The sequence below is a fragment of the Capronia coronata genome, assembly GCF_000585585.1.
Source record: "Capronia coronata CBS 617.96 chromosome Unknown acBCG-supercont1.11, whole genome shotgun sequence".
Lineage (NCBI taxonomy): Eukaryota > Fungi > Ascomycota > Eurotiomycetes > Chaetothyriales > Herpotrichiellaceae > Capronia > Capronia coronata.
In genome coordinates this window covers 1,281,969-1,307,279 of record NW_006912903.1, presented here as the reverse complement: position 1 = coordinate 1,307,279, position 25,311 = coordinate 1,281,969, and the positions used below count along the sequence as shown (strand labels likewise).

The 25,311-nt window shown below is 51.5% G+C and overlaps 11 protein-coding genes across 11 annotated transcripts; 8 read left to right on the top strand and 3 right to left on the bottom strand.

The window, feature by feature from the left end:
- Nucleotides 1–132: 132 nt before the first annotated feature.
- Nucleotides 133–1,171, top strand: A1O1_09237 (uncharacterized protein; the record flags this gene model as incomplete). The annotated part of the gene is made up of 3 exons (XM_007730093.1): nucleotides 133–353; nucleotides 410–489; nucleotides 540–1,171. The coding sequence occupies 3 exons, from the start codon at nucleotides 133–135 to the stop codon at nucleotides 1,169–1,171; spliced, it is 933 nt and encodes a 310-aa protein (XP_007728283.1).
- Nucleotides 1,172–2,016: 845 nt separating this feature from the next.
- On the top strand, nucleotides 2,017–3,942 carry A1O1_09236 (uncharacterized protein; the record flags this gene model as incomplete). Its single annotated transcript, XM_007730092.1, has 1 exon — nucleotides 2,017–3,942. One exon carries the CDS (start codon nucleotides 2,017–2,019, stop codon nucleotides 3,940–3,942), a length of 1,926 nt encoding a protein of 641 aa, XP_007728282.1.
- Nucleotides 3,943–5,281: 1,339 nt separating this feature from the next.
- Nucleotides 5,282–5,992, top strand: A1O1_09235 (uncharacterized protein; the record flags this gene model as incomplete). The annotated part of the gene is made up of 1 exon (XM_007730091.1): nucleotides 5,282–5,992. The coding sequence occupies one exon, from the start codon at nucleotides 5,282–5,284 to the stop codon at nucleotides 5,990–5,992; it is 711 nt and encodes a 236-aa protein (XP_007728281.1).
- A 344-nt stretch (nucleotides 5,993–6,336) lies between these two features.
- Nucleotides 6,337–7,023, bottom strand: A1O1_09234 (HAD superfamily (subfamily IIIA) phosphatase; the record flags this gene model as incomplete). The annotated part of the gene is made up of 1 exon (XM_007730090.1): nucleotides 6,337–7,023. The coding sequence occupies one exon, from the start codon at nucleotides 7,021–7,023 to the stop codon at nucleotides 6,337–6,339; it is 687 nt and encodes a 228-aa protein (XP_007728280.1).
- Nucleotides 7,024–7,394: 371 nt separating this feature from the next.
- Nucleotides 7,395–7,909, top strand: A1O1_09233 (small nuclear ribonucleoprotein D3; the record flags this gene model as incomplete). Its single annotated transcript, XM_007730089.1, has 3 exons — nucleotides 7,395–7,451; nucleotides 7,513–7,573; nucleotides 7,677–7,909. The coding sequence occupies 3 exons, from the start codon at nucleotides 7,395–7,397 to the stop codon at nucleotides 7,907–7,909; spliced, it is 351 nt and encodes a 116-aa protein (XP_007728279.1).
- Nucleotides 7,910–8,475: 566 nt separating this feature from the next.
- On the top strand, nucleotides 8,476–9,813 carry A1O1_09232 (uncharacterized protein; the record flags this gene model as incomplete). Its single annotated transcript, XM_007730088.1, has 1 exon — nucleotides 8,476–9,813. One exon carries the CDS (start codon nucleotides 8,476–8,478, stop codon nucleotides 9,811–9,813), a length of 1,338 nt encoding a protein of 445 aa, XP_007728278.1.
- Nucleotides 9,814–10,205: 392 nt separating this feature from the next.
- Nucleotides 10,206–10,778, bottom strand: A1O1_09231 (uncharacterized protein; the record flags this gene model as incomplete). The annotated part of the gene is made up of 1 exon (XM_007730087.1): nucleotides 10,206–10,778. The coding sequence occupies one exon, from the start codon at nucleotides 10,776–10,778 to the stop codon at nucleotides 10,206–10,208; it is 573 nt and encodes a 190-aa protein (XP_007728277.1).
- Nucleotides 10,779–11,894: 1,116 nt separating this feature from the next.
- A1O1_09230 (uncharacterized protein) lies at nucleotides 11,895–14,044 on the top strand (the record flags this gene model as incomplete). Its single annotated transcript, XM_007730086.1, has 3 exons — nucleotides 11,895–12,631; nucleotides 12,680–13,123; nucleotides 13,186–14,044. The coding sequence occupies 3 exons, from the start codon at nucleotides 11,895–11,897 to the stop codon at nucleotides 14,042–14,044; spliced, it is 2,040 nt and encodes a 679-aa protein (XP_007728276.1).
- Nucleotides 14,045–14,840: 796 nt separating this feature from the next.
- A1O1_09229 (uncharacterized protein) lies at nucleotides 14,841–17,197 on the bottom strand (the record flags this gene model as incomplete). The annotated part of the gene is made up of 14 exons (XM_007730085.1): nucleotides 14,841–14,922; nucleotides 14,983–15,064; nucleotides 15,127–15,228; nucleotides 15,278–15,334; nucleotides 15,391–15,581; nucleotides 15,644–15,707; nucleotides 15,756–16,021; nucleotides 16,074–16,151; nucleotides 16,202–16,284; nucleotides 16,348–16,474; nucleotides 16,534–16,606; nucleotides 16,671–16,767; nucleotides 16,830–16,915; nucleotides 16,966–17,197. 14 exons carry the CDS (start codon nucleotides 17,195–17,197, stop codon nucleotides 14,841–14,843), a joined length of 1,620 nt encoding a protein of 539 aa, XP_007728275.1.
- Nucleotides 17,198–18,063: 866 nt separating this feature from the next.
- A1O1_09228 (2,2-dialkylglycine decarboxylase (pyruvate)) lies at nucleotides 18,064–19,701 on the top strand (the record flags this gene model as incomplete). Its single annotated transcript, XM_007730084.1, has 6 exons — nucleotides 18,064–18,257; nucleotides 18,321–18,559; nucleotides 18,622–18,801; nucleotides 18,859–19,026; nucleotides 19,082–19,350; nucleotides 19,411–19,701. The coding sequence occupies 6 exons, from the start codon at nucleotides 18,064–18,066 to the stop codon at nucleotides 19,699–19,701; spliced, it is 1,341 nt and encodes a 446-aa protein (XP_007728274.1).
- A 1,452-nt stretch (nucleotides 19,702–21,153) lies between these two features.
- On the top strand, nucleotides 21,154–24,696 carry A1O1_09227 (DNA polymerase gamma 1; the record flags this gene model as incomplete). The annotated part of the gene is made up of 1 exon (XM_007730083.1): nucleotides 21,154–24,696. The coding sequence occupies one exon, from the start codon at nucleotides 21,154–21,156 to the stop codon at nucleotides 24,694–24,696; it is 3,543 nt and encodes a 1,180-aa protein (XP_007728273.1).
- Nucleotides 24,697–25,311: the final 615 nt, after the last annotated feature.

The following is a 25,311-nucleotide window of genomic DNA, read 5'->3' as shown; positions in this document are numbered from 1 at the left end:
TGCTATGTGACTGGCAGTTGCGGTCTCTCGCTCCTTCCTGAGTTCATTCCCAACATCCGCTTCAACAACACCACTCACACACCCTCTCTGTGACTACCTTGCCAGTATCCTCACTTTCACCAACCTATCACTATGCCACGAAAGCGCAAGTCTGTCGAGAAACCTCTGACGCCGGGCTCGGATTCACCACGGGACAAGAGAGTCAAAATGCTTCCTTCATCAAGCCATGGCAATGTAGCAGCGACCGTGTCTACAGCCATCACTACCGTCGTGGGAGGCATTGCAGCCAAGTTGCCCGCCAGAGTCAAGTCAAGCAAGAATGGCGCCAAATCCCACCGTTCAAAGCCCTCAGGGTCTGTCGTTTACACGTTGTCGAGTGGAAGAAACTAACGAGGGTGTTGTCGGACAGGTTTTATCAGAGCGGATCCAGCAACAGCCCTGTATCTCCCATTCAGCAGAACCTGAGTAAACTCTTCGACCATTATAGAGGTAGGTGCCTCGAATGGTTGCGCGTCTGCCAGGTGGCTGACAGGACACAGACAACCCGAAGGATGCCCCAGACAGAATCGGCATAGAGGGCGCTCAGAAATACTTGACCGACCTCAACGTCGAGCTCGACGAAGTCGCTCACTTGGCCATCTGCGACCTTTTGCAATGTCCGTCAATCGGCGAATTTGAACGAGGCCCGTTCATTTCTGGATGGCGGAGCGTCTCCACCGCCGATAAAGCGTATGACACGATATCTCGCCAAGCGCAGTACGTCGATATTATCCGGAAGAAACTCGCCACCGACTCTGCATACTTCAAACAAGTGTATCGCAATGCCTTCAAGCTCGCCAAACCTGAGGGCCAACGGAGCGTGCCGATGGATTCCGCAATCGACTTCTGGAACATGTTCTTCCGTGAGGGTAAGGGAGGCATCGAATGGAACACGTCGACGACAAAGTGGATGGACTTGTGGTGTGCATACTATGAATCGCAGAGCAAGAGACCGGTCAACAAGGATCTGTGGAACATGGTTGGCGAGTTGGTCCTGAAAACAAGGGAGCCGGGCGGAGAGTCTCTTGAGTGGTGGACAGAGGATGGAGCGTGGCCCATGGCGGTGGATGATTTTGTGGCCTATGTCAAAGACAAGAGAAAGGCGGAGGGCGACACGATGGATATCAGTTGAAGGATTTGCTTGGAGACACCGCACGTCGAACCTGATCGATGCACATTCAATATGTTGTACAGCGCAGAATGCCCCTGGCTTGACGTCGACGCCAGGCGAGAGACAAGACAAGCACAACTTGAAGGGCAAACTGAGGGTCTGAGCGCCAACCGTCAATCATTCCATACAATCAATGAGTTACTAATAGCTCAACATATTTAAATGGTTGTATGGTGACAACTAAGGAACCTGATTGTCTTCATCTGGATCTACTGCCTGTATACTTGTATATATGTATCCCTGTATGCCTTTCTCTTGCACGTGTTCATCTAGGCCGGATCAGGTGACCTGCCTGATCCGTTGCAAACAAACATCGCTCTCCTACCACAGCACTTGAACATACATAGTCCTCCGTGAACACAACACGATTAGCAAGTCTCAACACTCAACACTGCAAAGTGAATGGGTGCCCTCCCGCTGGGATGAAGCCTTGTCGCTTTGTTCATTGTGATGGCCGATGGGCTCAGTCTGACCTGAGAGGTCTCGCGACAGATCTCACAGGACTCTTCACAACATCCTCATCTCCCCAGTACCTTTCTCTTCCTGACTGCGGCTCTTTTCCCCGCCAACACCCCGGACTTCACATTCCCACAACAGTCTCTGTCTGTGTTCAACGGCCTGACTGATTTGCTGTTGTTCCGCAGACCCAGGCGCAAGAGTACTCTGATACCTTCGCGATAACATGTCCTGATACCTTGCGCATCTCCCATTCTTGCGGCCACGCCTGATCCCAGATCGGTCTGACCTGTTACTGTTACCCTGTCTCAGCCTGATTCCTCACGCCGCAGTCGCGCAATGCCTAGAAGATGCCGATACAGTCGCGGGAAGTTGTCACCCTCAATCTGATCTTTGATTGTTGGGTAGAGGGTGAAGAAGGCTCAGAAGACGAGCAAGGCCTGGTCAAAGACGCTCAAGTTGCCTCACGTCTCCTCCTCCTGCCTACCGAAGTCCGCCTCCGAATCTTGCGCTACCACCTACTCGTCGACAGAAACCGCCACGCTCATACACGCCGCCCAGCCGCCAACACTGTCCCTGAGCTTCTGTTTGACTCGCCCAACATTCTGGAGGCATCGGTGTTCAAACATAAAGGCGAACAAGAGATCAATGGCTCTCTACCAATCATAAACAGATGCACTCCTCAGACTGCGGTCTTGCAGACGTGCAAACAGATTTACCTGGAAGGGACTTCAATTCTCTACAACGAGAACAAGTTTGTTGGACTCCAGTCGCGGATCAAGGGCTTGGGAGCCAAATTCAGAAACTATGGCATACCCGTCTGGGGCCCTCTACCAGCATCTCGTCTGATCAACTGTCCGTCTGATCCCAAGAACAGCGGTTTCCAGGAAGCAAAGTTCAATCCGCTCATTCTGTTCAGTGCGCAGAGCAGCAAGTCAGACACTCCATTCTACGTGTGCAGCTACAAGGATGCGGCGGATTTCATGCATGCGCTATGGATCATGGTCGAATGTCCCTTCTCTCGTGGCATGCGGTACAACTTGACTTTGTCATACGAGCCGAACTCTCGTTTGATCAACCGTGTCGACAATTTCATGAAATACAACGCCTTGCCTTTGTTGCACGCTCACATCAGGTCGGTCGATTTCCACCGTCCAGCAAATACTGCTGCAGAACATGGTCAAGATATCATGTCCAAGCACCTTGAGAAGCGGCTGCAGTCCATCCGTGATGAGTATGCTATGCACAAGGCGCGCAGCGCAGCTGAGCCCAACCTTTACGCCTACAATGCCATTTGTACTTATCTGGAGAATGTGATGCAGCAGGCCGATTTGTTCGTCGAGCGTGTGGACTTTATGAGCGCCGAACTGTTCTACGAACGAGTGTACTACGAAGCATCGGGAATCATTCGCACGCGAACTAGTCCGCTCGTGGACGTGTCGGCCAGGGGCAGGGAAGGCATCAACCGCGTTTGCAAGCTGGTTGCCGTGAGTGCATACAGACTCTGTGAGCTCCGAAGCGGAACGTTGGGACACAATATGGCTCGACGACTGAGAATCTTCCTGATGCAACTTACGGAGGACACAATTGGTACGAATGATTCGACATTTGGCTCTGGCTCACAGCCCACCAGCACGGCTGGCCCTTCTCGTTCGTCTGCTCCGCTGCCTCCGCATCCTGATGATGGACCAATCTGGTCAATCTGGTCCGAGCAGGCATGGATCAGGGCCAGCCTGCGCCCCAGATGGCACGACGAGCGAATGAAACACACCGCCGCGACTTTTGGCCAATTCACCGACGACGGCGAAGCAGACGTCGAAGCCTCAGGATCTGCATACACTCGCCGTCTCACGACACGCCTCCACCCGACTCTAGCGCGAGAAATGGCCATCGAACACGGTCTCCTCGCACTCCGACTCCCGTGCGCCAGCCCGGTTCACGAATGGAACGTCCGTCTCGAAACCATGCTCCTCCGAGCGTTCGCCCAACGCGACGACGACCTTGGCAATGTGTTCTTGAGTGTCTGCCGCATGCAGACGCACGTCAACCTAGTCTGGCTCGAGGCCAAAGCCAACGCAAACACCGGCCCTCAGTGGGACGCACTTCAGGAACTGCTAGCCCGTCTTACCAACCAAGTTGTGCCAGGCGGCAAAATGAAGTGTCCCTACAACACGGCCGACCAGGTTCAAGATGTCGTTGCTTCCTTGTGGGGGGAACGCTTGAGACCCAAAAAGAGCTACAACAGCCTCGTCTGGACCTTTCGATGGGCAGGCTAGAGTCGAGTGAAATGCGCTTCCATAGCAAATGGACGAGATGTACCTTGAGAAGTCTCAAGATGGATGCGGAATGACTTGCCACATCTTGTTTTGTTCTGCTTGGCTCTGTTGCTCACGGTCTCGAGCAAGGGTTTGGCTGCTCGGGAAAAGACTGCGCGTGCTACAACATGAGGCGAAGCGAAGAGAAGTGAGACTTTCCGATCACACAGCAGTATTGACTGCTCCGTTTAGTGGTGATAGACACTAAATGAAATGTCCCACAAACGTGTCGTTCTTGTTCCATGTTCCCCTCCCCAGCGTAGTCTTTGCTCTTGTGCGCTTCAGTTGACATAGGGTATTTTGTAAAGCACATGAGGGGAATGCTCGTGTCCAGATTTCTCAAAATGCATCTCCCTTTGTGTATATTCCCCTCTTCCCCTCCCGCAAGATAAAAGGGGTATCCACGTCAAGCATCTCAGCCTCGTCCCTACAGCCTCGTCGGGTTTGAGGGTTATTACATAGGTACATGGAGGTACTCTACGGCAATGGGCAATGCGGCGAACTTCTTGGACATTATATTGTGTTACTTTCTGTGGTGAGCAGCATTTCTCATTGGTGCAGAATGTGACCATTGTCTTGGACAAATAGCGAGCAGGAAGGGCCTGCACTCAATTGACCGTAAGACTGTCTGGTGAATAGTCTCAAGGTTGAAGCAAGGATGGAAAGGATTGATAACCACCAACCGTGTAGAATATACAGCACTTCAAACTTCAAACTTGGTCCAGCTGGAGCACAGCCGTCATAATGCCGCCGCGCCGCTACTTATTTCTCCTACAGAACGCACGGTTGCCAGTCCCTCGCAAGGTTGACCATAATAGAAACTCAGACATATGGCGCGCCTCGGAGCTTGGAGCAAGCTGTGACAGTTCCCCACCGTGGAATGCTAGGTGAACCCTATTGTGCGTAGGTGCCATAACAAGCTGCTGGCTTCAAGGTTCTGGCATGATGAAACTAAGGCCTAGGAAAGATGGCCAGCCATGGGAGGCCTGACGCAGATCATTCATTCCATGGGCCGAGCGGGCGAGTTCCTGGCGCAGCCCCTGGACGAAGGGACTGCCCCCAAAAAAGGCCCAGAAGCAATCAGGCACCATCCCCAAGCTCGTCCATGTGCTTGCAACACGGATTGTCACAGAGATTTGATTGAAATGGGTTCGTTCGTGTAGTTAGGCAGACGTCTAGCCAGCCATATGAACCCCGAGGGTATGCTGACGGCATTTCTCTCTGTCTCTGATATTGATGGAATTCTGGGGTGACCACTGACCACTGACCAGCCTTCTCACAGTCGACAACGACAACAAACATGGGAAAGGTCCAGGTACATGAGCATACTCTTTCGTATCAGGCCATTTCGCCCAAGTCTCCTTATGGCCTGAGATGCCTGAAGACGTTGTTCACGGAATACGACAACGCTGAGCCCAGTCGTCTAAGTCTGAACAGTCTCCTTTCCAAAGACTTCCAGGACAACGAGAATGGAAACGACAGGAGTGTCGGGCGCGACGAGGCTATTGAGTCTATTATCTCCAGCCGAGCGAGGTGCTCTCGACATCAGATTGACCTAAAGTACGCATGTTGCATCGAGCATTCCACCAGCAGACAGACTGTCTTCTTCGAGGCCGTCCGCTTCATGGTGGTCAACGGCGATTCGGACTGGAGACGCATCCCCATCTCAGGGAGGCTGGAGGTGAGGATCAAGGACAATATGTTTTCGTTGAGAGACGCCGTGGCCGAGATCGTCTCGAGAAGAATGACCTCGGACACTAGTCAGTTGCTCAGGAAAGATTTGTCGCGGACATCGTCAACACCGCTGAGTCCAGCCGAGTCGCCAATGTCGATCGTCGGACGCTCTACCAGCCAGAGTGCTCTCACCGGGTCGGGGGCCACCGAACTACCAGGCATCTCTACAACGTCAATCGACAACAGAACGTTGCCTCCTTATCAAAGCCCGACGGCCGGAACTCCAACCTTTGCATCTGGCAGCTCAACCGATGGAGAACAAACCTTGAAGCTGTGAGCGTCGTTCTGAAGATCGCCCCATCCAGTGACCGGGTATGATGCTCGTTCTAGCCAGCTCCGACCTGTCTAGAGAAAAGTCTTGTGTTGCTGCGGTGTTTCTGGTCCTCTTGTGCAGCACATTGCTGAGCGATGGTATCGGTCTCGAAGGATACCGAACAATGGGGCTGGACCACGTATTGACAGACTAAACCCGGTAGAGTCGTCATGTAACCGGTTCGTCACGCTGGACACGGCAAAAGAGTTGGAGTAGGTATAGTACAGATTGGTATGGGCGTCGCTGGAAGCTGTGAGGTCCTCACAGAATAGCTGCCTTAGTCTGATCGGTCATTGACGATCCACAAATCACGTAACCTTGGGAAGAGGAGCAGCCTTGCCGAAACCTCCTCTCATGACCTTCTCGAAGCGGTTTTCCATCTTGCTGAAAAATCCTCTGTAATCTCGACCTGGCATTGCGGGATTACGCCAGCCATTCCTGCACCATATACTCCAGCTCCCCATTTCCCGGGCCAAGAGCACGTCCGTCGCCAGTCTGTCCCCCACCACAACGATTTCTTTTGGATCTTCTGTGACGCCATGATCTTTGAAGTATTTCAGGATGTCAGGGCCGCAGAAAGGCTTCTTGCGGTCTGGGTGTTGTCTCAGGACGGGAAGTCCGAGTTCGAGCTCCAATTGCTTCGCTTCAGCCTCATGCTCCAGGTCCGGACTGCTCCCTGCCGTGTTGGAGACGATGAGGATGCTGTGCGCGTTCTGGGAGAATTCGGGGGACTCCCTGATCTTCTCGATCTTGTTTATGTAGGATGGATGCAATTTGGCTGTCTGGGGCGGACAGAGCGTATTGTCTTTGTCCAACACCAAGGCTCGTATTCTAGGCTTTTGTCCCGCGCCATCGAGCGAGGGAAGCCAAGGACTAATAGGCAGAGGGAGCGAAAGGAGGGTTGGGATTGTTCTGTGTGGAAGCAGGCTCGAGGGATCATGGACGGCGTAGGCGAGGGTTAGCCGGAGAGCGGGCACATTCGAGAGGAAAGGCATGTCAACAAGGGAGTGATCGTCAGCCCAGAGAAGGGGCAGACTGAACTGGCACACACATTGTATTCAAAACATTTAGGAAAGTGTAGCTTGTCGTCGAGAGTCGGAGAGTCGAGGATCAAGAGTTGAAGTTGAAATCCATGAGCAACTTTGGCGGAGATAATGACGGAGATAATTCTGCAGCCTCAGATTCGATTTTCGTGGCTGCGCATTTCACAACTGAATGTGTCTAATAGTGATGAACATCTGCTGCTAACAATCACGACGACGACGAGGATACTGCGCAGCCTTCCATCCTTGACGAGTCCCAATACCAACATCTGTTGGTCTGCCTCAATTGCTCTCCGACCACAGTCACCCGATTCTAGCGCACCATGGGCAAACTTACATCCACCATCGGCATCCCGATCAAGCTGCTCAACGAGGCACAGGTGCGCTCCGCTGCGAAACTACACACCAACAAGAAGTGAAGCTGACCAAAACTGCCTACAGGGACATGTCGTTACTTTAGAACTCACCTCGGGCCAGGTCTACCGCGGCAAGCTTCTCGAGGGTAAGCCGTCAATATCCTGTTCGCGCCAGCCACAATTTCGGCGGATTGTTCTTTCTGAACTCTACTCCTTCGACGCATATATACTGACGACTGGATTTTATAGCCGAGGACAACATGAACGTACAACTCAAAGACATCACCGCCACGGCTCGAGATGGTCGGGTGTCGCATCTGGATCAAGTCTATATCCGAGGCAGCCACGTACGATTTTTCATTGTTCCCGATATGTTGAGGAACGCGCCTATGTTCAGAACCCGGGGCATTAGAGGCCGTGGTGTTGGTCTGGCAAGAGGAAGGGCTACAGTCAATCGGGCGAGAGCAGGAAGGAGGAACTAAAGGGACGGCTGGGAGGAATTCGAAGAAAGTCACAATGAATATCTGTCCGCGATGACAGCCCACCATCGATGGAACCCGGAGTCTGGCGTCTACTGAGACTAAGACGGGTGGTGCCATGCGACGTCTCCAACGGCGTTGGACGTTTGCAAGAGGCGCGGAACCGAGGTGTCAACCAACATGATACCCTGCAGAGGCTGGATGAGGACGCAGTTCGACGCGGTCTATTGTACGCATTGCGATAAGAAGAATCCCAGCGTCAAAGCTAGGGAGAAGTCTAGCAAATCGTTCAGAAGGATGTTTGATTCAATTTAGTCTGATTACTTAACCTGTAGTCATCTCATCCGGGGATTGATTGATAGCCTCGTCTGCCAAGGCTGAATATAAATGGTCTTTACAGAGTACCTACAAAGTAATCAGGTTGCAATGCTTCCGAAGTAGTTACTTGCGCATACACATTCTACCTAACAAATCATCTTGATATCGTGTCAAGCAGCCAGCGAATACCGTGACCCAAGAAAGATAATCCCAGGCAGCGTTCCCTGCCGAGCGCGGGGTGGACGGTCATTATGGCCGCCTCAACATCAACGCAACTATCATCCCTCCGTCTCCTCGTGCTCGCGCCAGCTTCAGAGCCCACTGTTGTACCGCCGTTCCCGAATCTGTTAGAGGCAATTACCGGGTCGAGGCCGCCTGATGAAGTCACCTCTTTCACCGGATACACCTCACACCCGCCATTGGCCCTGAGGACGAAATACTACAGTTCCGATGTGGGTATTTGGTGCGATGAGCTGCCGGCGGTGGCGGCATCAAGAAGCCCGGGGAATGATCAGAAAGCGTCTTCCTCTACCGATGTAGCCAGTACTGCAACACCGACCGTGGACATTGCAGAGGTCCAATTAACGAAGCGGCCAGATGAAGTCGGAAGCCCTCGGGCCGACCATGAACCCGACGCTCCTTCAACGCTCGAGGAGTGGAAACAGCAGATGCTCTCTCCTGAAGCCTCAGAAGTCCGCGCTGTCATCGGTGGGATTGTGCTGGTCTTGCCCACCTCATCCCATTCATCCTCGTCAATCCCGACCAGTTACTATTCATTCATCGAGGCCGTCCATGCGCTTAGAGAGGCAATCGAGGAAGAAACCTATGGTCGCGATGTTGCCTCGATTGTTGTCCTACAATCTACCTCGCCAACGATCTTCCCAAGCAGGTTGGCCAGTGCCATAGAGGAGATCGAAGACGCTTGCTTGTCAGATAGGGGGATCTTGGGGTGGGACTTTGTCGCCTGGGACGGCGCAGTGCAAAGACTCGGAGAGCCGGAAGCAGAATCAGAAAACCAAGCGGATGCCAGAAATGACTACGGCGAGGAAACAGGTATCAAAAGAATCATCGAAGTGTTAGAGGGCATTGATTGGTCTGTGGCGCCCGATTTTGGTGATTTCGAGGACGGCGACGGATTCGACTTCAACCTGCAGGGGGATGACGACGAGCAGTCTTCAACGGATTCTTTGGTCAACAGGGGTCTTTCGGATCTTGATCATGAACTGCAACGCGAAATGATGGAGCTCAAGATGTCTATGTTCGATACAGAGATGGCAGAGATGGCAGAAGATAGTGAGCCGGCAACGCAGGATGTGCCAGGGTGGGATTCCAGTCACGCCGTTGAGCCACAGGGCGAGATGACGGAGGTGGATATGTCAGAGCCTGACAAGGCGTCGCAGGATACCAGGGAGGCCAAACCAGAGGCGAAAGGAGGGTCCTTTGACGACGAAGAGTTCCAGGTCGAAGAGCTGCAGGGACTGATGGAGCGAGTCGTTGCCATTCGGGAGGCTGGCTCTGAGATGCCCAAAGCCGAAAGAGAGAGGTTCGCGAGGAGAGAAATCGCAAGGATCATGCGAGAGATAGGCTGAGAGTATGCCTTTAGCACATCTTCAGGGTTCATTCCTGTTGAACGAACCCACTCTTTGCAATGTGTGCTTTCCTATCCCTTGACGCAATGGGCCCACGATATCCTGTCCGTCGTAGTGCGGCCTCCCGGGCCATTTCCGACAGTCACTCGGACGCACGTTGTTTTTTTTTGGAGTGCTTCATGACCTGCTGATCAGGTTGGCCGAGGTTTTCCGGGAAATTTGTCGAGGCTGGCGGAGGGATGAGTGCGAGCCTCTTGCGACACCGAGAACCTCCAGCAACGCGTGGTACACAGCAGCGTTGATCGACATGGCCTGGACCAGGAAGGATTTTGTCGACAGCGCTTTCCACGCTTGATTGTGCTTGTTATGTTCATAACTTGCCCCAATAGCAATCATCCATCTGGGTCGTCAAAAGACAATTTGATCTTCTTCGCCTTCTTCTTCGCAGTGACAGAGTCTTTCTTCTTCGTAGGTTTGGCTTCGCTCTCCTCGGCTTTCTTGTGGGCGACTTGCTTCGAGTGACTACCACTATTGTCGTCTGAATGATTTTCGTTACTATCGCCTTCACCGTCTTCGCCGTATTCACCCACGACCTTGACCGCCTTTCTCTTTTTCGGACCGGTGGCGGCTCCTATCTCTGTGACTCTCTGCCTCTCGGTTGCCTTCTGACGTTCGGCCTCTCCTTGGGCTTCAGGTTCGCCTTCGCCATTCACTTCTCCCGCCAATTCTTTTTCGACTTCGTCCTCCTTCATCCTTCGCTCGAATTCGGCCTTGTCGACCCGCTCACCTTGCTCATCTAGGATCACGGGATCGTCGTCATCGTCGCCAGTCTTGAGTCTGTCCTTCTTCGGACGGGCGATCTGGATATTGTGTCTTCCATCCAGGCCACCAAATTCGCCTCTCAATTTGCGGAGAAAAGCAGGCTCTTGCTTGTTATATTCCAGGTTTTTGGCGTTGAATGCCATGTTGATATTCCCTTTTGCTTTATCCGCATAGAGCCTTGCAGACTCATACAGGAAAGGCGTATGGAAATGCTGTTTGACAGACAAGAAGTGCGTAGGAACAGTACAACACACACAGTTTGTACACAGAGGACATCGACCTCGACCGGTTCGAAGTCTAACCTGAACTAGACAAAATGCCGCCGCTTTTGCTCACAAGGCTGGCCGAGTTACTTAGTATCTCCACGTGACGATAAGACATCAGGGGCCTCTGCCACTTTACGGCCAAAAGCATTGGGGAAAACTACTCGCAGCTCACGTGCGGGCTAACTTAGAGCGCGCCGCTTTTATACCCGCTTACCTCGCACCTTACCCTACTCCCATCTTCCTCTTACCCTTCTACCCAGCTCGCCCTCACCCTTTAGCTACCCTCGCGTCGACGGGGTCCCGTTACCTCTATAGACCGTCTAGTCACTCCTGGTGATGGACCAGATGTCTACTGTTTCACAAGGCCACTAACACATAAGACCACCCGACTGACTCAAGGTATCCCTACCTATCTGAGATGTCCGATTGGCGGACAAGACTGTCCGACTAGGCCTCCGTTTCGCAATAATGGCTTATCATGACCCACTCCGGAACTGCTGTAGATAGTAAGGTAAGTGATCAGATCACGCGTCTGATACCCGACTGGCGGACAAGGCAAGGCCCCAATGAAATAAATGGGGCAGATAACAGACGCGTTCACGAGTTTTCCGTCCCCTGGGTACCTGATTACTTTATCAACAGGACAATCAACCTTGCACCAAATTAGTACTCAGCATTGGTCACGTACATAGTACAGCCTTGCCAGCGAGGCTAGGTACATTGTAGTTTTATAGTCGGCTGACCTTCCTTTTTAATCCTTCGACTTCCTCTCCAACAAGGTTAGTAGGCACTTAGTATATGCTCTTGTTATCTTGGTACTGTACCTACCTACTACCTGTAGTAAATTGTTCGGAATATTCGCAAACCCTTCACTTACTAGCTCTTGAGCTCTTGAGCTGTTGAGTCTCTTAAACAAGGAGCCTTGGCATCACAATATCATCTTGCTTGTATCAGTGTATAACGTTCTATATCTATCGCGGAGGTTTTCCTCCCATGTCGTTCAGACGATTCGTGGAGCCAGGCTGGCCGCCTCAGGCAGATCGACCTTTTCGTTCGCACCTTCATCCGGCCTGTCTATCCTGCCGTCGACGCAAATTGCGATGTAGAGTCGATCGTGGTTCTGAAGAGTGTGCCGTGTGCCAGGCCCGGGGTGAGAAATGCATATTTCCAGATCGGCCCAAGGGAGGAGCGGGAGGAGCGACGAGCCGGCGGATACCTCCACCACGACCGCATCGAGTCGAGCCTCAAGCAGAACCCATGGGCCAGATCAGGAATGAAGGGCAAGCTCTACAGGCCAATCCTAATACATCAACACCAGTTACGACCAAGTCTCGGGTAGATGTGACCTGGACTCCCACACGCCAAGGCACTGGCGCAACAGCTCCTGAGAAAGTTTACGACCACGAGCAGAGGTCTACTACTACAGTTCTCCATACCATAACCGTGGACAACGAAACGGACGAGGAAATTTCGCATGTGGTCGGACCTGCCGTTGCAAGAGACGCCAAAATCCTAGGGGACTGGGTCTCAAATCCTTCCGAAACATTTAACAAGCAAACCAGGTCATCATTTCCTAATGGACTGGGAACCAATAACACACGAAATTCTGGTCTATTCACTACTGTTCGCATGCAGCCTTTGGGGTTGAGGCGAGATAGGATGCAAGATTGGCGTAAATGCCAATTTATAGAGAAGTTGACCGAGCCATGTGCAGGGGATCTTGTTGAGATGTAAGTCGCTATTTGGGAGTCATTTTATTCAAGTTAATGCTTGGACAGATACCTTGAAAAGTCCAACGTATGCTTTCCCATGCTCGATGATATCAGTTTTCGGCAACTTTACTCCGAAAAGAAAGAGGATCTCTCGCCAGTTCTATTGTCCTGTCTGTATGCTAACGCCACGGCCTATTGGGGAAAGTCCAACAAACTGCGACTCGATTCTCTAAGGTGCCCGGACATTCCTTTCATATGGTCTCAGGCTCTGGAGTCGCTGTTCAATGCTCTCCTATTCTCACCTGAGCTTTCCACTGTCATTGCCGTCTTGCTGAACATTGGAGGTCGTCCAACAACTACTACAACTAGTAACTCAATAGCATTGGGAGGAGCTGTTGCTTTATCTCAGTCGCTCGGCCTGAATCGTGACTGCAGCACCTGGGAAATCGCTGATTCAGAGAAATCTGCACGTGTACGGATTTGGTGGGGAATACTCATCCATGACCGATGGTAAGCATTCCCACGTTCTTCTCCCAAGACCTTTTCAAAGCACCTCGTTGATGTCCACCCAGGTCTAGTCTTGCGTATGGCACTCCTTATCATGTTCAGAACTGTCATCATGATGTGCCGGTGCCATCCATCACGGATATCGTGGGACAGGTATCAGATGGCTTGAAACAAGAAGCAGGCTTTATATTCATTGCGCTGTGCAATCTGACCGAATCTGTGCTTGCCCCTTGCCTCGAACTGATCTATAGCATGCCGTCTCGATCACAAGCATCCGAACCGCGTGAGAGGCAACTTAAACACCTCGAGCTAAGACTAGATCAGTGGGAGCAAGGTCTATCCGATGGCTTACGAAAGCTTGTTGTTCGTGGAACCCAGTTGAAAGTCCCGGGGGCGGCAAATCTCAGGCTCTGCTACCTGTCGATCACGATGTTATTCCGGAGAATGGAACTGAATTTTGCTAGCCAAGGACAATTAGAGCTGGATTTGGACGCAAGCATTCATCGAAACCTCCGGGCACAGAAATCTGCAGAAGAAATTGTCCATTTTGTTCAAGACCTAGGTGAGGATGAGCTCAATGATTTTTGGCTGTCCGAGGCATCCTTTCTATTGGCCTATGCAGCAACACTGCTACTAGGGTGTGCTCTAGATAGTCCAGACAAGTCATCTGGTCTCAGCAACCATCCTGCTGTGAGAAGAACTCACAATCTAGTGACCGCCCTAAGATCACACAAAGAGATATATGGCTGGGAGCTAGGTGACCTTTGTCTAGCTCAGTGTGGCGAGATCGTCGACAAATTATCGACACCAGAAGAGATTGACATCGAAGACTTTACTCAGGAGTTGCAGCAAACTCTTATGAATGAAAGTCTGGCCGTGGATGAACTCTTTCCCAGTGTGTGGGATATGTTTAACGGCACATGACTGCGTTCTTGTACTAGTACTTTACTGGAAATGAGATGCTGGTGTCTGGTTTCGGAAGTGCAAAGGCGATGGAAGAATTTCTACGCATTTCATATCAGAATCATAGCGCTCTCTTTTATCACCACCTGCGTGCCGTTAACCGGGGGGTTAGTTATTGGAAATTGGAGGTACTAGTATCCAAATAACAATAGCTTCGACCCAGGCTACATGTTTCGATGACAGTTGGAATAAGAATACTGCACTTGGCACCAAAATTGTCCAGATATGTCCCATTCTTGTCTGAGTTGTCTGTAACAAAGCAACCGATATGATCGCGGATGCTAAATTCGTGAATGATCTCCGCCACTTTGAATGCGAGGTTCTCATCATTATATCGTCCCTCGATTCGAGATAGGCCAACATACATCGAACCAGCAAACGTTCGGAGTGAGGAGGATCAAAAGAGGTAGTGAAAGCGGTCAACACAGCTCGGTCGTTCGGACGATGAGAGGCCGGGCTTGCCATGTCAGAAAGTGTCCATCGCTTCTCCCCCTGTGGCAAAATTGGCCCGTCTTTGTTGATTCGATAAGCATTTTCCATATGGCCGTTCGAGTGCCGTTCGTTTGGCTTGAAGATGCTGCATCGTCCATGTGAAGAGTGGTCTGGCCTTCCTTCGATAGCACTCTTTGCAGAGTTAGGAGCAACGACCATATACCTCTTTCGTGATATATCCCATGCTCCCACACTCAACCCATCCTCAATCTCTTTCTATGTTGGCGCACGTATAAAAGAAATGTATCATCAAGACTTCTCCTGCCTAGTAGGACAAGTCAATCGCCATAATAGGAATCAGTTTCGTCCGTCGTATAAGCCTATATCCGACGTAGAGGATGGCAAATCTGGAAATATCAGTGGATTAGCCCTGACGTGAAATCATCTTTGGAAGCGAGCCCACTTACATAACCAAAGTTATATATGCAACGATGAAGTTTTGATAATCAAACTCCTCTCCGATGAAAGTTGCGAAACCGTTGAAGAACACTGTAGTCATGACAATTTAGACAGATGTGTCGAAGAGAGACCATAAAGACTGATTCACTTACTCACAATCCCGATGAAGATCATTGTTGCCCATGCAAGATATGGTTGGAAATAACTTCTGAAGACAAAGCTTTTGCGATCGACTCCTTGAGCCACGCACGCCTCTAAGTCCGGTGAGACAGTGCACTCAAGTTCGAAGATGGTGAAACCTACTATGAAACCGTATGAAGCAGACGCATACGCAAGTCCAACAAATCATGTTGCAGAGAGCTAGGCGACTTGTCAGCAAGTTGGACTGTAATGCCTGGTGGGAGCATAGGACTTACTTGTAAGGTTGGATAGCCAGTTGAATGCTTTGTTGGGGCCATTCGAAAGTGCTAAGAAAGAAAGGCAAAGAAAGACGGACTGGATCACAAACCCATAGATGGGGACGCCGTTTTTGGTCACTCTGGTTAGAGCCTTGGGGCCGTAGCCTTGACGACCGAGAGCAACAAGCATTCGTGAGCCCATGAAAAAGCTGTAAGAAACCAATTAGAGATCAATCGCGATACATAAGGTAGAGTTCAAGAGATCCAATACCTGAAGTTTCCCGCAGAGAACGCAGACGTAAGTACAACGGCATTGATTATGTGTGGAAGCACCGCTGGACGTCGTCAGCTACTCTGATAATCTTGGGCAGATGAATACTCACAGATTCCAGCACGGTTGATCATGATCACAAAAGGAGATTCGGCGACAGATGTCTTCCCTGATGCAAGCTCGGCAAGAAGATTCGGGTCGTTTCGTGGAACACACATAGAAATAATCCACATAGACACCACGTAAAGGAGGCCGATACGCAAAAACATGCGTCTATAAACGCTAGCCATAGCGACTCTCGGGTTTTGGGCCTCACCGGCCGCCAAGGCAATGAGTTCGACTCCGCCGTATGAAAATGCGGCTTGAGTGAGTACGGCCCTTGTCTGCGTGTTAGAAGGGGGTCGTAGAATCTCAGGTCAAATCAACCAACCAGAATCCCAAGAAGCGAGCGGTTGTTTTGTTCGAAATATCCAAATAGTCATCGTTGAATGGATACTCTTTCCAATATCTGCAAGTCGTAAGCATAAGAGACAAACCTGCGGAATAGACTGCTTCGACCTGAATCCGAGCCGATCTTTGTTGGGTGCCCCTCCAAGATCGATAACAAGTCCGAGAATAATGAGTCCAACAATTGCTGTAACCTGACACCAAGGTTGGGAGTCAATGAAGCAGTTCACCGTCTTTAGTTGTATCATGTCACGCACCTTCAAAATACCAAATCCGGCTTCAAGTTCTCCAAACCACCTCGAGCCAAGCATGTTACATGCCATGACACCACCCATCATCACAACGAGATATATGGCCATGTGATCAGAGTTTGTATCCCAATACCTATCAGATGAGGGTCAGGAAATCCGACTCGGTGCTAGATAGCACATGTTGAGACATACTGAATCAATATTGCAGCAGCAACAAGCTCCACGGCCGGGATAATTGCTGGAAAGAGGTAATATGTCCATCCGACTTTTGAAAGCTGCTATCAGTCTCAAGCAAAGTAGGCAAAGTAGGAGGGTCTCTGAGCACTCACAAGCGAACGCGAAGGAGTCGTCAACGAAATCGCCAGCGAAGGAAACAATGCTACCGGCATGAGGCCTGAAGACCGTCATTTCGCCTAAGCACATCATCTGCGCGTCGTTGTAAGAGCCCAATATCCTCAGGGGATTTCCCACGATTGTATTGTACTTACCATACACCCGATAGCCACGCCCATAACAGTGTAACCCAAGACGGCACCAACGGCGCCACCATTGGTGACCGCTTTACCGCTGCCAACTTTCTGCTTCTTAGCGAAATAGCCCTGGGGTACTTGACGTGATACATACGGAAAAGACCTGTACCGATAGCTCCCGCGAGCCCCATTATCGTGATACTTCTCCCGTGAAGGCCTCGACGCAACTTGACCTGGCTATCCGCAAAAACATCATCGATGGCATGGGTGTGCGAGCTCGGATCGAGGTTGTCATTGCCAGGTTCGATATCAGTAGCATCCTTGACAGCAACCGCCCTAGCCGGAGCGGCGTTGGTAATGGATTGATTCTTCGTCGGAGAGTCCATTTGAGCGATTCTTCAAGAATGCAAGGAGCAAGATGCAGACAGAGTCGAGAAAAGCTGCTGTTGATCGGCCCAAGGTATATATGCATGGCACAAAGGGGCTGAGATAATGAAAGTTAGATAACCAGACTTACAGCCTCAGCAAGAGCTGCCTCCAGTGATAAGGACCGAAACATCAAATCAACATCGGGAAGCCCCTGGGAAAGAACAAGCATGATAGGTCCTAAGACATGATACCTGCACCTGTACCTTTGCGTATCAAATCTGGTTGTGTAAGGTATAGATCGGGACTCATCCTCCGCTGGCGCTTGTGTCCGGCCTATCTGGCCCGGTCTAAGAATCTGTCCAGACCGGACTTTCCAGCTTTGGCAGGACCGATTCCGCCGGCGGGGGGTTTCCACACTGGCATTATCTGTTATTCCTTGTCATGGACTCGTCCCTTTCCACAACACCCGCAGCGGCTGACACGGACTCGTAATTCAAAATGATGGGACTCTAAGACCTGTAATCCGTGTAAGCTTCTCCTTGCCTTATCTTAGGGTCTCGGGCATGATATGCTATCTCGGAGGTCTACCCCACAGTTTGCCGGTTCGGGCCTTCTAAAATGGGAATAGACCACTCCCGACTTGCGATGCTGTCGGGAAGATCGCGAGTGGTCCTCACCACGGAGCGCGCGACATGCCGATCTCTTGATTCCGAGCAGTTGTGGGTATGAAGTATTGCACACCTCAAAGCACAGATCCATGTTTGGAAGGCTTCTTTGGAATCACGGAAAAACAATAAAACAAATCCAACTGCCTTCTACGACCAGATGTCTCTTTCATCACAGCATGTTTATTTGCTCTTCTTCTGGTGTATGAGTTGTCGCCATGGCTTCCCTCCGCCCTACCAAGATCACGACCGACGAAGGCTTTGAGACCGCTGTCTCTGACAAGCTCATCCGTTATGGAGGCCCTTGGGCCAAAGTCCAGATCAAGAGTGCGCATGGCTCTTGGCTCTATGATCCTGCTGGGAAGAAGATTTTGGACTTCACCTCCGGTCAGATGAGCTCTGTCCTAGGCCAGTAGGTGGAATTTGCGCCAACCCTTTCCTCGCTCAAAATGGACGTCGCCTAACCCAACTATAGCTCTCACCCGGAACTCGTGGAGGTCATCAAAAAGCAATGCGAAAACCTCATGCACTTGAATCTGGTCATGGTTTCCGACCCCGTCCTAGATTGTGCCACCGCTGTCACCTCGATGCTTCCAAAAGGTCTCGACAAATGTCTCTTCGTCTCCACAGGATCCGAGACAAACGAAGTCGCCATCAAGATGGCGAAAGTGTACACGGGCAAGTTCGAGGTGATTGCCCTCTCTGCTGGTTACCGTGAGTTCGCTATTCATGCGCAATATATGTCAGCGGGGGAGCTTATGGTTTGCGTGCTCTAGATGGTATGACACACGGTTCAGCCGCGGCTACATTTTCGTATGGCCGCCATGCGGCAGGTCCTTCTGTGCCCGGCACATTTATACTGCCGACACCTTATCCTTACAGGTCTCCTTTCAGACATCCTGACGGAACATACGATTGGAAATCTGAGCTCGACTATGGGTTTGCCTTGATTGACCGTAAGTGACATTCATTATAGCACGGTATCCCTATTCTTGCTTATAGCGGTGTAATAGGCCAAAGTTCTGGATCGTTGGCTTGTCTGGTGATAGAAGGGATTGTCTCAACAGGCGGTATTCTGCCCTTGCCAGACGGGTATCTCAAGGCTATCAAAGAAGAATGCGTCAAGCGAGGAATGCTCCTCATTATCGATGAGGCCCAGACCGGCTTTGGACGCACCGGCAGTATGTCTTCGTTCCCCTCTGGAAACTCCTTACATTCTTACAAATACTTTCTCAGGCAACTTTGCTTTCGAATACTATGGTGTTGTTCCTGACATCCTCACCCTGTCCAAGACGCTGGGTGCTGGTCTGCCTCTTGGCGCCGTCGTCACCTCTACCGAGATCGAACGGGTATGGCACGAGAAACGTGGTTATTATGGCACAACTCACATGAACGATCCTCTTGTCTGTGCAGTCGGTGCCAAGGTAGTAGAGATTATCAAGAGGGACAATATGGCCGAGCAGTCGGCGACAAAAGGAAAATTCATGAAGACCGCTTTTGAAAAGGTAACCATATTCAAGGACATGTTTGCATCAAGTTATACACCTGTGCTAACTATATTGCAGCTCAAGGAGAAATACTCTGTCATTGGCGAGGTCCGCGGCCGCGGGCTTATGATTGGAGTCGAGTTTGTTCAGGATCCTGTGTCTAAGGTCCCTGCCGAGAATCTGGGTCAGGCCATCGCTGCTCGTTGCATGGAGACCGGCTTATCATGCAATATCGTACAGTTGCCCGGCATGGGAGGTTCGTTCCGTATGGCACCGCCCCTCACGATCACCGAGGACGAGATCCTGGAGGGGGTCCAGATTTTCGATGAGGCTATTGCTTGGTGTCTTCAGAGAGGATTCAACACCTAATTGCATTGGCAGCCAGGGGACACAACTGGACTAGAATACCTTCACCGTCCGTCATAGTTGGTGTTCATGGACGATGGTTGGTCTAAGATGTTCCGTCCTGTCACAAAATGAAAAACGCAAGCAATTTGCAAATGCCACCAGTGGCACTTTGAACTTTCGATCCTCATCCAGATTGAGCATCTTTCACAGACACAAGGTCCATATTGAACGTGGGGGCAGACTTCGCCGCGGAGGCAGCAGTGGACGCAGTCTCGGTAGTAATGTCGGGCTTGCGATCGTTGCTGATGCGAGGCAGCTCAGTATCTGGGTCGTTATGACGAGTAGTAGCCTCCTCATTGCTAGCGATTGCGAGACCTTGAACTTATTCATCCCGATTCACAGCATCTACGGCTGCACCTTTTGCAGCTGTGCTAGTATCCATCTCCGGGACATACTCGTGTGCGGTGAAACCACCTGTCATGTCCTCGACGACTGCTGGAGAATTTTCCCTCATGGCTTAAATACCTAATTTCGAGACGACTAGTCATGAAGTCCAATTCATCTATTGGAAAACTGATTGAGCTTATCTTTTCGTCGTACTCCCGAGGGTGACGATCGAGTTTGGAATTGGCCGCTTCGCCCTCGGAGGAGTATACCCAGCATAGAACGAGGTACCCTGGCCGTTCAGCACCTAGCCGTTTTCTTATAACTCTCACCACAGAGGGGTCGGTATGCCACCACTACTCCGTTCCTGAGGGGGTTTCAGGAATTTCGACTGAACCGAGGGGACGGCGCCCAGGGTAACTCTTCCTGCGCCGTCGCTGCTGGGTTGGTACAGCTTCCGGAGGAAGGCCTGACGGAGGGTCCAGCCCGTGCCTCACTATCATCGCCGGACAGAAGGGCTGAACGCTGCTCTATCACACTATCCTCCTCGCCGTTAATGTGAATGGGAAGACAGTCCCTCCTTGGTGAGCGGACGGCGTCTAAGTTACTGGACGCCTCATCCTAGCCAGTATTCGTTCTCGGCCCTCCATTTATGGCGGCGGTGTTTTCCTCTATACGCCTCTCTGCTCGTTAGACATCGAAGGAGCCAGATCATATACTGAACTGGCCGAAGAGGCTGGTGGCGGCGTCGGCGTCGGCGTCGTAGATTGGGTTGAGTCGTAGGAGGTGGTACTGGCGATATTAGGGGTGGTAGGTCTGAGATCTTACCTTATTAGAGGTCGGGGCCGAGGGTCTTGGCTCCTGTCGCACGAGACCGGGGTGAGCACAAGGCTGGACGACTACTATCTTCACGTGATGATAAGCTATCAAGAGCCTCTGCCAATCTGCGATCATTGCCATCTTGACATCTGCCATCTGCCATTGTAACGATGTCCCGCCTCCTGAAAAGCGACGTCAAGATTCTCCTCTTGCTTTCTTGCAAACAGATGCCTTCGTGATGGCAAGGTGACACGAAACACGACCGCACACATGTTGTGGCCTCCTACCCCGGCGCAATGCGCGCGAGGCTACATCAGAACCTCCCAAAAATTCAGAATACACCAGGCATATGCATCCAGAGCGGCCGCCATTCTACGACGCCGCTACGCCAGCGAATCCGAAAGACACGATCATCCAGACACAACCCGCCAAACCACCCTTTCCCAGTCAGCGCATCCAAGATTTAACGATATCGGCGTCCAGCAACTAAGCGACTCTCTCCATCCACAGGTCTTCCCCAAAGGCGCGACGAGACCACGACCTGATCTGGTTGAACTCTCGAAGGACCACCTCCGACGCCACGAGTTGTTGGGAAAGAATCAAGATGACACACCGGCAATCGGACTGGATGCGCCACCGCTCCATGGGACTACCCTGGACGAACACTTCACAAAATTGGGCATGGATGCCTCGGAGCCATACCTGTCTTACGGCAAGTCATTTGTGAGAGCGAACACTCCTCAAAGACCGCGGAAATGGGTGACCAGAAGTGGCTGGACAAAATACAATTCTGACATGACGACGGAGGAAGTAGCAGCTCCTGACGAGACCATGCTATCGTTCGATGTGGAGACGATGTGGAAGGAAACACCTTTCGCGGTCATGGCCACTGCTGCAAGTCCTACCGCCTGGTATGCTTGGATATCTCCATGGCTCTTAGGCGAGACGGACAACCCTAGACAACTCATCCCGTTGGGTGATCCAACCAAGCCCCGAATTATAGTCGGGCATAACATCGGCTATGACCGAGCACGTGTCAAAGAGGAGTATGACCTCAAGCAGTCGCGGAATTTCTTCATTGATACAATGTCCTTACATGTGGCGGTCAATGGCATGTGTTCAAGACAGCGCCCGACTTGGATGAAGCACAAGAAGAATCGAGATTTGCGCGACAAAATGTCTGGCGATCACAACTCAGTGGAGCTGCAGACAATGCTGGAGAGCAAGATGCTGAGTGAGGAAGAGGAGGAACTGTGGGTGGCAAGGAGTTCCATCAACTCTCTCCGTGATGTTGCCAAATTCCACTGTGGTGTCACCATCGACAAGAGCCAGAGGGACTACTTTGGTGAACTGGACCGAGATGGTATCTGCCAAAGGCTTGAGGAACTATTGGACTACTGCGCGGCAGATGTTGCAATCACCCATCGGGTCTTCCAAAAAGTCTTTCCAAATTTCCTGGAGACCTGTCCCCACCCGGTCAGCTTTGCTGCACTACGACATCTGTCATCCGTCATCCTACCTGTGGACAGCTCCTGGGACGAATATCTCAAGAGAGCCGAGAAGACATACCAGGAAAGGCTGGAAGAAGTCCAAAAGAAACTCCTACAATTGTCAGAAGCGGCTCTCGAAGTCAAAGCGCAGCCCGAAGTATACAACAAGGATCCATGGTTGAACCAGCTGGACTGGTCGGGCCAGGAGATCAAGTACAAGAAACCCAAGAAGAAGGGTGAAGAGCCTGTGCCAGTTGCTCGACAGAAGAAGCCAGGTGCTCCGAACTGGTACAAAGACCTATTCACTTCAAACACCTCCCCCATCAACCTGACAGTCCGAACGAGGATTGCTCCTCTGTTACTGAAACTTTGCTGGGACAGCTACCCGCTTGTGTGGTCTGACAAGCACGGTTGGACCTTCCGAGTACCCAGCCAAGATTCTGGCAAATACGAGAACAGCAATGTTGTTTGCTGTGACATGTCCGAAGAAACCAACCCCAGTCTCCAAACTGACTACTATCATACCTACTTCAAACTTCCTCACAAAGATGGGCCGGCAGCGCGCTGTGCTTCCCCCCTAGCAAAAGGATATATGCAATACTTCGAGTCCGGCATTCTGTCGTCGCAATATGCTCTAGCTAGGGAGGCATTGGAGATGAACGCTTCGTGCTCCTACTGGATCTCGGCACGGGATCGCATCACCTCGCAAATGGTTGTCAGAGAGGCTGATCGAGAGCCCCAGCTAGCAGGAGAGTCTGATCAAGGATTCATCCTTCCGCAGATCATACCCATGGGCACCATTACACGGCGAGCCGTCGAAAACACCTGGCTTACTGCTTCGAACGCCAAAGCCAACAGAGTCGGTTCAGAGCTGAAGGCAATGGTCAAGGCGCCTCCTGAATACTGCTTTGTGGGTGCCGACGTCGACAGCCAGGAACTATGGATTGCATCACTGGTGGGTGATGCACAGTTCCAGCTTCATGGTGGCAATGCAATTGGCTTCATGACTTTGGAAGGGACCAAGGCTGCGGGGACCGATCTTCATTCTAAAACGGCGAAGATTCTAGGCATCTCGCGTAACGACGCCAAAGTGTTCAACTACGGTCGGATCTATGGAGCAGGTCTCAAATTCGCGGCCACCCTACTGCGACAATTCAACCCTACTCTTTCCGAGACGCAGTCGAATCAGATCGCCATGAAGCTGTACAAGGAGACCAAAGGCACCCGCACACGTCGCAAAGCATTTGGAAATGGATCTTTCTGGCGCGGAGGAACGGAGTCGTTCGTCTTCAACAAGCTCGAAGAGTTTGCAGAGCAGGAGCGTCCTCGGACCCCGGTGTTGGGAGCCGGGATCACCGAAGCCCTGATGCGTCGATTCATCAACCAGGGATCATTCATGACCTCGCGCATCAACTGGGCGATTCAATCGTCCGGGGTCGATTATCTGCATCTCCTCATCATCAGCATGGACTACTTGATCCGCCGGTTCAACATTGATGCTCGGCTCGCCATCACGGTCCACGACGAGATCAGATATCTGGTCAAGCATGAAGATCGATACCGGGCAGCGTTGGCCCTGCAGATCAGCAATCTCTGGACCCGGGCCATGTTCAGCCAGCAGATGGGCATCGAAGATCTGCCTCAATCATGTGCATTTTTCTCCGCGGTCGACATCGACCATGTCCTCCGCAAGGAAGTCGACATGGACTGCGTGACGCCCAGCCATCCCGAGAAGATCCCTCACGGAGAGAGCCTGGATATCAACCAACTCCTCGCCAAGGGGAAGGATGCGTTCTTGGATCCCACCATAATCCCCAAGGGCGGTCCGATCGACCTCGATAGGTATACCTACACACCACGACAAAGCGTCATGTCGACACTCAACGGCTCCGACGATGTGAATTATATTCGGGCCCAAATCACCGACGACGACAAAGAACTCAGAGCCATCATCAAGGATGCTGAGAGAGAGTCAAGTTTCACTACCGAAACCACGACCTTCTCTACCCCCAATTCCAACAGCGAGCACGGTGGCAGCAGCGTTTCCACAAAGAAAACCGCAGCGACCACGGCTACGGCAACGGCTGCTGCCAAATCTGCTGCTGCTCCTCGAGGCCGACGTCCCAAAGCAAAAGTGCCGATCCCGCCTCACGCGCAGCCCCAGCGCGCCGTGCTCATGGAAGTTGAGGACCGGTGGAACATGGGCTACAAGAAGGCCTTTCCGGGGCCCTCACCGTCTCATAAGCCGTGGTTGACGGAGGAGAAGCGATCACCGGCAGCCCAGTGGACCAGTCGCTGGGCGAATGATGGATGGGAGGTTTGAATAGAACCAACCACCCACCACGACCACCTTTCCTATCATGTATTATACTGTCATGTCATGTCACTATCATGTACCGTGTTATCTTGTTATCTTGTTGTGTCCATGTTCCCGTTTTGACTCCTCAACCGAAGGCTCCTTGTTAATCTTAGCTTGACTTGCCCGCTGATGCTGGGCAAAGACACGAATCATGTATATAAGTATTTATCGAGATATCTGAACGTCCATGTATTTATCTCCGTTCTTATGTGCGTTTTGTACCATCCATATATGTACGAAACCTCACGAGTTCCAACTCCAGACCGGATGTGGTGTGCTGGTGGCCCCTTGCGAGGTCCCGTACGCAATGGCCTAGAAGTTGGAGGTTGGAGGTTGGGATCAAGCCCCATGGATCATGCATGACAGAGACAGAATCAGAACAATGGCCTTTCCTACAGAAAAAGCGAAGTGAAGCGAAGGGATACTTTTGTGTTCATTCTTTCGTAATATCGTGATTCATATATCCCTGTCCATAGACATCTAGACGGATAATCGGGAGTGATGCAACATTCACAGTCTGAAAGTAAGAACCGTTCATAACGCCTTGCCTCGCCCGCGCGCTCAACCTGAATCTTTAAT